The sequence below is a fragment of the Peromyscus californicus genome, unplaced genomic scaffold (genome assembly GCF_007827085.1).
Source record: "Peromyscus californicus insignis strain IS unplaced genomic scaffold, ASM782708v3 Scaffold_10__1_contigs__length_136768540, whole genome shotgun sequence".
Classification (NCBI taxonomy): Eukaryota; Metazoa; Chordata; class Mammalia; order Rodentia; family Cricetidae; genus Peromyscus; species Peromyscus californicus.
Genome location: NW_026294391.1, coordinates 100,019,018 through 100,028,197, shown reverse-complemented (window position 1 = coordinate 100,028,197; position 9,180 = coordinate 100,019,018). Strand labels below are relative to the sequence as shown.

General features: G+C 39.4%; 1 protein-coding gene across 3 annotated transcripts in view; it reads right to left on the bottom strand.

Moving 5' to 3' along the window:
• Positions 1-1,063: 1,063 nt before the first annotated feature.
• Dock11 (dedicator of cytokinesis 11) overlaps positions 1,064-9,180 on the bottom strand; it is a 187,185-nt gene continuing 179,068 nt past the window's right edge. For 2 of the 3 annotated variants that reach the window (XM_052738112.1, XM_052738113.1), the window contains 4 exons: positions 8,725-8,915; positions 8,143-8,243; positions 6,634-6,772; positions 1,064-1,524 (listed from right to left, as the gene is read on the bottom strand). In XM_052738112.1, coding sequence (XP_052594072.1) covers positions 1,405-1,524; positions 6,634-6,772; positions 8,143-8,243; positions 8,725-8,915 — 551 coding nt within the window. In that variant the 3' untranslated portion in view covers positions 1,064-1,404. Of the gene's footprint in view, positions 1,525-1,685; positions 1,704-6,633; positions 6,773-8,142; positions 8,244-8,724; positions 8,916-9,180 lie in introns of all 3 variants that reach the window. The other variant, XM_052738114.1, reaches the window with a different exon arrangement.

Genomic DNA, 9,180 nt, shown 5'->3' with positions numbered 1-9,180 from the left:
CCCAAGGTTCAGGGCACACACAGACACACACAGACACACACACACACACACACACACACACACACACACACAGGAGGAGGAGAGGAAACGAGGGTGGGGGAGGGGAAGGGAGTGAGAGATGTTAAATTGATCACTCTGGTCATTCATCTCAAGTAAACCAGTATTTATACTAAAAAGCCTGAGCTCTTATTATGATGACTTGTGTAGTTCATCAGCTAGTGACTCATCCTGAGTTCTATGATGTGTTGGTCACGGTTCAAAGGCTGTTGCGAACACTGCTTTCTATCTTATTTTTTTAAAAAAGATGTTTATGCTACTTGTAGAGGGAGCCAAATCATATAAATAATGTAACAATAACAATTCCATATATGGGCATGATGACATCTGTGATGGGCTACTACGAAATCTTGCATGAAATGAGCTATTTTATCTATGCTTTTTCCACTGCTAAAAAAGTTCTTCATAGCCCTGGGTTACCCTGAATTACTGAAGGGATCTGGTGTCCTTTGTAGACAGAAATGTAGTTCTAAACTGTTCAATCTGTGTTTCTACACTGACCCACGCCATGCTCATGGAACTACCAAGTTCTCTCACAGTGCTAGCTAATCTTGCAACTGGAGAAAATAGTCACCACTAAAGCCACCCCCAGGGATTCCTCAACAGCTTTGAAGCTGCATAGGATCTAGAGACTACAGATTCCCAAGGATGTTTTATTTAGCTTCATGGACATCCCCAGAAATTCCTCCTGCGGTATTAGGTAGAGAGACCTGCTCTGATGCCAAGTGCCCTCAGATCAAAGAGGCAAGCCTGGGGTTTCCAGGATATCCTTTCCTTCCCAAGTTTTCCTGTTAAAGCATGGTTTGGGGTCTTTTTTCACCCTGGCTGTAACTACTAACAGGCACTGGTACAAATTCTCTCCCCAATTATCTATGTCCTGTGGGTTTTAAAAAAATGTTTTCTTCCCCACGGAGTCACATGATAATGACTTCAAGTTCTTACCAAGAACGATGCTAAATTCAAAGCATTATTTCAAAGCATTATTTCCTTCACTTCCAGTTACAAATAAGTTTTACCTTTTATTGGGTTCCATTATACAATTATACAGTCTCGTTATTATTAAGAAGTAATTAAGCAAAGTGAATGAATGGTTTTGAGCTCTACTTTTCAGCATATAGATTTACCTAAAAAAGTACAAACCAAGCACAGTGGTGCAATTTTCCAGGCACTTTCAAGTTGCTTAAATATTTACAAATACGTAAGCACCCTGTATGAAAGAAAGCATGACGATTTTGGTGTCAGAAGGGAAACACTCCACACATATTGAATCTCTCAATTTGAACATTTGCACAGCTCCGAATATTCCTGAGAAAAGCCAGTCTCATTGTCATTTCTTGCTAAATTTCTTCATACTTCAGCATATCTTGGGGAACCATAACCCCTGTCACTCGATGTACCACTAATTGCACAAAATACATGTAATGTGTTGTTCATCCAGGGAGAATGCATTGTGTCTTCTTGTAATATCTGAAACAAAAACAAACAAAAAAACCACACAATCATCACCAACTGAAACTGCTACTGCCAAAAAAGACTATGTATATGAAATTACAGGCATATTTTAATTTATCACTGACACTGGGCTATTTACAATGACGGAAAGCAGAAAGAGCAAAGAATAACATTACCGGCTTCAGTCTTCACAGCTGAGTTACAAAGGCAGCGTATCAAAAAAGCAGAAAAGATTTGGTTACTCATTAGGAAAAACAAAAGGTCAGGAAATGCAAAATTCAATTAAAAGAGACAGGGTTTGACCTTTGAATTCTATTTTAACATGTCATCACAAAAGCTTCAAGTAGGGATTACCCTTGGATAAGAGGTTAATGGATCATCTGTCCACTTTCTAACAGTCTTTCTCAGAATCAAACAGTCCTTCCTGCTGACCTGGATAATACTAAATAAAGGTAGAAATCAAAAGTGCCGATTTGAAAGAATCTATGATCATATAAGCTAATCAATATAAAAAATGAAATAAATATAAAATATGAATGTTATATTTTCCATGTATATAAAGATACATTCACGTTGGTATACATATTTTAAAAGTTAGTCTGTTAATGTGATCAAACGCCAAAGCAACAAAGGTTTTATGCTTAAATGAATTAGAGGAAAGGAATGGTATGCATATTACATTGCCTCTCTTTGAGTCCTACCTTAGGTCTTAAGTTTTTTTATTTGGTTTGGTTTTTTTTTTTAATATTGGGTTTCGAGGTTGGAAAGATACTCAGTGGTTAAGAGCAGTTCTGCTTTCTCAAAGGATCTGAGTTTGGCTCCTAGTACTCTCATTGGGAGGCTCACACTGCCTCTAACTCCAGCTCCAAAGGATCCCACATCCTCCCTTTTCTTGCCTTCATATTGCACACACACACACACACACACACACACACACACACACACACACACACACAGCAGACACATGCACATATACACACAAATGAAAAGAAAAATCTAAAAAACTATGGGGTGTGCTGGTTAGGTGTTTTGTTTTTGTTTTTGTTTTTTTGTAAATTGAACACAGGCTAGAGTCATTTGAGAAGAGGGAACTTCAACTGAGAAAATGTCCCCATCAGACTGGACTGTAAGCAAGTTGTGGGGGCATTTTCATGATTAACGATTGATGTGGTAGGGTCCAGCCCACTGGGCAAGTGGGCCCAGTTTGTATTAAGAAACTAGGATAGCCGGGCAGTGGTGGTGTACACCTTTAATCCCAGCAGTCGGGAGGCAGAGGCAGGCAGATCTCTGTGAGTTCGAGCCCAGCCTGGTCTACAGAGTGAGTTCCAGGACAGCCAAGGCTACACAGAGAAACCCTGTCTTGAAAAACCAAAAAAAAAAAAAAAAAAATGGTAGGCTAAGCAAGGCAAGGGGACCATGTCACATGCCAGTAAGCAGCTTTACTCCATGTTTCCTGTCCTGACTTCCCTCAATGATAGACTGTGATAGGGGCGTGGAAGCCAAATAAACCCTTTCCTCCCCGTGCTACTTTGGGTCAGAATGTTTTCTTATAGCAGCAGAAAGCTAACTAGGACATGAGGTTTGTAAGTTGGCTTTGAAGCTTTAGTATTAAGCCCTGCTCTACGATAACAGTCCTATGCGTCCTGTCATTTGTGTTGTTATAAGTCATAGGCTTAAATCTTATAATAAAGGCATTTCATCTTCCAAAAATCTTAACTCATGACCCTAATCTGAAAGCATACTACAGATTTAATGGATGACTAATCAATTATTCATGTCTGTCAGATGTGACAAGCCAATGGGGTTGTTCACTGAGACCGTGTCTGAAAACCTATTATACGCTACAGTGGCCACCACCAACTCTACCTAAATAAGAAATCTGCAGTTAATAATCTTAAATTATGCTGAGTTGCCTTCCTTGCCCAGCCTTAATACAAGGCCTCAACTTGATAGGCCATGCTTTGTTGGCACCCATGGGAGAACAGAAACAGAGGTGGATTGGGGTGGCACGGGGGGGGGGGGGGGGGGGAGTGGGAGGAGAGGAGAGAGGGGAAACTGCGATAAGGATGTAAAATAAATGAAAAAATTTAATTAATAAAAAATAATCAAGTTATTCTTTTAAATTTTTATGGTCAGAAGCTTAAAACAAAACTTAAAATATAAGTATAAAACTTACTGTATACTTTGCTATACTGTAACAAATTACATTGAAAACAGCCAAGGAATATTCAGGCCATTTCTTTTTTCAAGGAATCATTTATGGGGCTCAATGGAATAGTTCTATTTAGTGTGTACTTACTTACACTATGTCTTATTCTGTGGTAATATTATCAATCTTAACATATATGAATGAAAAAAATTTTTTAACCTAATATTTAATGAAAGATATCAATTCATTTATAATATTCATTCTAAGGTTAATGGTTTGCATAAACATGAACATATAAAAGGAAAAGTTTTCTTAGGTAATGTTAGCTCATGTTAGTCTAAAATATTGGCTCTGGCTAAGAAAAATAGCAATGGCTTAATGGAGTAATTGATATAGGCAGGTGGGAGATGGCCAGCTGATTTGAAAAATTCATGCTTTAAGGAGGAAAATTACAAAATGACCATTCTAAATATCTTGATCATAGCAGCAATAATAAATTGGATAATTTGCCTTGAATTTGAATAATTTAGAATTCAAGACAAGGCAATGCAGCTGCATGCAAATGAAGTAACTGTCAGTTGTTTTCTGTCTTCCAGGAAGGAGTCATTGTTACTGGTTTTCGCGTGTATTACGAGGAATGAGACTCAGCAAGCAGACGGCTTCTAAGAACCAGCTACGTACACCACTGAATAACACAATTCACTGAGGATAGGGATGGTGCAGAGAGCTATGGTCCAGGTGTGCTAACAGGTGAGGGTGAGATGCTGACAGTGACGGAAGCCGAAAGCTTCCCTGCCTTCCTAGTCTTCTCCTTTGGCTACTCTGGGAAGGAAGGAGACAGGGGTCTCTGAAAGCTCATCAGCAAGAGATACCTCGCTATTTCCATTCAGTCCTAAATAGGCTAGTAAGGCAAAAAGAAGCCGAAGAACACAGACTGCTCCTCAAGCCTCCAAGGTTCCAGCTACGAAGAATGGATGCTTAGGAGACTGGACTTGACCTCATTAACCACGTAATTCTGGGTCCACCCTGGTTCTCTATAATGAGCAGATGACAAAGATTAGAAAAGGAAACTCATGGTCACATCCAGTGATGAGATTTCTCGTAGCTCTTCAAGTTAAAGCATACCAAAGAAATGCAAAGACCCAGGAGGTTTACCTGAGAGTCAGCTAGCTTGTGTTGTCGGACAAGTCTTTCTACCATGCCCTGGGCCAAGCTAGAAGGAGAGCTAGGGGAGTCTCCCGCAGGGAGTGGCTGCCTTCAGTCACTGAAATCCAGGTCTAAGACAAATAACCTTCTCCCTTTGCAGGACTAGTCTGTGGCTTTTTTTTCCCACCCCCTGGGATGGTGTCTTGCTTATATAGCCCAAGCTGGCCTAGAACTCTATATGTAGTCCAGGCTGGCCTTGAACTCACTATCCTCATACTTTAGCCTCTTGAGCACTGGAATTACAGATGTGTATCACCCTGCTAGACTTTAAGGGCCAGCTTTCAGAATATACTCTCTGGAGCCTGGCAAGGTGGATCATGCCTATAATTCCAGCACTCAGAAGGCAGGGACAGGCAGGAAGGGCGGGGATTCAAAACTAGCTTTGGTTGTATGTAAGTTTGAGGCCAGTTTGGGCTATATGAAACTTTGTCTCCGAGAGACATGTTTTCATTTATGAGGAAATGAAGAAGGCTTTACAATAAGCTCAAATGTTGTCAGTGAGGAAGCAGACCATTATGCCATAACTTTTACAAACATGATAAAAATGTTTAAATGGTTAACTGGCAATCCATATGCAAAGTAAATGTAAACGTAACTTCCAGGGCCTCAACCGATAGTCTACCAACACAAATCAGGACTTCTACAAGGGTCGGAGGATATGTAAAAGTGGTAAGTACTTAATGATGACGGGATTTGGCTATGAGCAAAGATCGAGGGTTGACTTTTTATTTTTTCAGGCTGTTTCCCTAAGGTAGTTATAATTGTTACTAATACTCAGTGATTCAGCCTGTCACCTACGTCACAGTATCTAGTTTCAAAAACCTGTTATTGTATTTGCTTATGTGTGCTATATGTATTTGTTTATATGGGTGTGTGCACAGGTTCATGTGGATGCATTGTATGTGTGTGTGCTCCTGTGTGGAAGCCAGAAGGATGACATTGGCTTTTGGAGACAAGTCTCTTACTGAACCTGGGCCTCACAGATTTGGCTAGCCCGGCTGACAAACGAGCTCCAGGGCCTCCCGTCTCCACTGCACTCCAAGGACTGGGGTTACAGGTATTCACTGTTTTATGGAGGTGCTGGAGATCTGAACTCGGGTCCTCATGCTTGCGCAACGGGCTCTTTACCCACTGAGCCATCTCCCCAGGGCCAGCATCTAGCTTCTTATAGCCAAGATAAGAACATTATACAGGAACTGGGTTGCTGAGCCAGTCTTTTCACCTCTTTGGGATTCTTCTTGAGACTCTTGTCAATGTTCACAGAGGATCAATTTGGACTTGCTTAGCTAGTTGTCTTTAATGTCATAGCACAAAGAATAAAATGGTCTCTAACTTCTGTAGCACTTATTAGATGACTGCTTCATTCACATTACATGACTAAAGTGGCTGAAGATACGAGCTAAGCAAATTTTAAAATATAAGCTAAAGGGCCAGTGAAATGACTCACCAGTAAAAATGTTTGCAGTCAAGCCTAGTGATCTGGGTTCAATCCCTGGAACCCACATGATGGAAGAAAAGAACTGATTTCATACATATCATGGCACACATGTGTCATGTTACATGCACACTGTGGCATTATGCAACACACACCTACTTACCCATATCCACACATGCATACATCCATCCAAGGTAAAGAAATTAAAGTGTAATAAAAATTTAATATAAACCAAATAATTTTAGGGTAATACGTTTCAAACTAATGTATTTTGCTAAGTAGTACTTTAGGGACCCCAGAGTCTGTCCTTAGTTTTAAGAATGTTAATACTTGCCTGCTCATGGATTATGTCAGACAATTCCTTTACCATGTCTCTAAAATTGGATTTTAGCCCTTCATGGTACTCGACTTGATCCTCTTTAATTAGCCGCTCATTTAGTTCGAGTGCAATGCTACATGCCTGTATGAATTTTCTGTGGATGAACATGAAAACACAAAAGATTAAAGTTTTGTTACTTATTCTTACAAAGTATCACCAACCATCAGTTTGACAATTTACTTTGACTATGACTTTCATAAAGAAAGATTGGAATTTTCCCCTTCCTCACCATTAGTTAGGTCACTTCTTAAGTCTCAAATACACTTTAACTTTCTTTTTTATCTTTCTCCTCTGCTTTCTGATCTGTTTTAAAACCTGGCTCAGAACCTGGTGCATGTCTTTAATACCATCACTCAGTAGGCAGAGGCAGGTGGGTCTCTGTGAATTTGAGCTCAGCCTGGTCTACATAGCCAGCTTTGGGCTAGCTTAGGCTATGTACTGAGACCCTGTCTCAATCCAAAACAAAAATCAATACCTGGGAAGCTTAATGGAATTATTTCCTGTCACTCATTCAAAAAGAATTCATTTGGGGCTTACTATTTGGTCAGTAGTGTTGTGTATTACAGGTGTGAAGTACTTGGGCCGGTAAGAATAGGGACACAGAGTAGAGGAACTACCATAAAAGTCTCCCCCCATTATTTCTTATGTTTATATTAATTTTTATTCATTTATTTTTCATGTGTTTAATGCATACAATTAAGAGTGGAAGCACAAGCGGAAAAAGTACCCCATGTTTTGTATTCCTGTCATAGCAACTAGTAGAGTCTTTTGTACATGCCAGGCATATACTATTAATAAATACTGGCTACTCTGCAACCTGGAATAGATGATGGCTCGCGGACAGAAAAAATAAATGACAAAAGTCAGGAGCAAACAAACGTATAGGTTACTATCTTTCTCCTTAGTCTACTTTACTCAATTTGTCCTCATGTTCTATAATTAAATTCTGTTTACATACAAAGCAGACTTGTTTTTTTTTTTCCTGACCGTTCAGACATGCCTTAACTTACAGGGCTTCTGACTGCAGACAAGCTAAGGCATTCTCCAGACCTGCCGAGTCCAAGTGGAAGTGAGAACACAGGGAGCAGAAGGAAGTCTGTGCAACCTTTCCAGCTCCACTTCGCTCCTTCCCTAAATGGTCTGAAATGCTATAATGCAAGGTCAATCGGGCAAAGAAGGAAATCATGTAATGAATGTAGGCTTGTGTTTGTGTCACTTAAAATATCCAAAGCAATAAAGTAAGCTGGCATATTTAATCCCTTGGGTCACAGGAGCAGTGTTAGTACCTCAGAGCATGAAACAGATCATATGGTTCCTGACTACTTAAAGTGCCGTTTGGAGGTCAATTAATCAGTGCAAATGCAGAACGCAGAGAATGCCCTTACTTGGTAAACATTTGTATTGCTGTTTTTTGAAGAAAATGGAAGAAAAGAATAGATGTATGATCTGAAGACTAACACTTACCTAAACATGTCTTTCAACTCATTCACTTTCTTAGGGGGATACTTGGTAGCTTGACTTTCACTTAGGAAAGCCCTCGCATAGGCTAATGGACCAGCATTGACCTAAATTACACAAGAGAAAAAATTGACAGTGTGGCCAGCATGTAATCGTGAGGAGATTTTGCATTTTCCTTTTCATTAAAACCTCCAAGGGCTGAGGGGATAGCAGATACACAATAAAACACAGAAGAAACCCATAGCTTAGAGATCTATTTATTATGCTCATGAGGCGTTTATGTGAAAAATCATTAACTAAAGGGATTAATCTGGTAAAATTGATATACCAATAAATTAGTAAATGATTTCTGACATATAAATACAGGGCTTGGCTGGTCTTAGAGGTTTATGTTAAAGTCCTCTGACATAATACACAATTCATAGAAATTGAATGTGATTTATTTCTTACGTTCAAAAGAATACAGATCTTTTTTTTCACACCCAATAAAAACATAACACACAACTGGACTTAGTGCTTGCTCTGTGCCCTTACAAGAGTGAGAGAAACAGCAAAAGCATTTTTGCGCTTATTGGGCAAACAACGTACCTGCACGGAGACACAGCCCTGCAACTTCAGCTGAAGCTGAATCATGTCCACATCAGCCGAGGAGCAAAGCTTGTGCAGCTCTGCAGTTTTATCTTTTATTTCATCAGTAGCAACATCAATTGGTTTTAAATTCACCTGCTGTTCACAGGTTATAGGAATCCTCTTTTTCACATATGGAAATGAGTTTGAAGCTACGAAAATGCAAAGACCAACTTTAGAAAACCTTTTATTCGGTAGAATTCAAGGAAAAAATAAACAATCACCTTGTTTATGCCTTCTACTTTTGCTAGAAAAATTCCTTAGGGTGTCAACCAGTTCCTTCTGCTTCGAGATGAAAGATAAATTATCTTTATGAGACACCTTTAAGCAGTTAGGAGTGACATATGGAGAAACGATGGTTTATTACAAGGACATGTTTGTATAAACTTGTAAAATAACAAGTGATTAACATTTCAG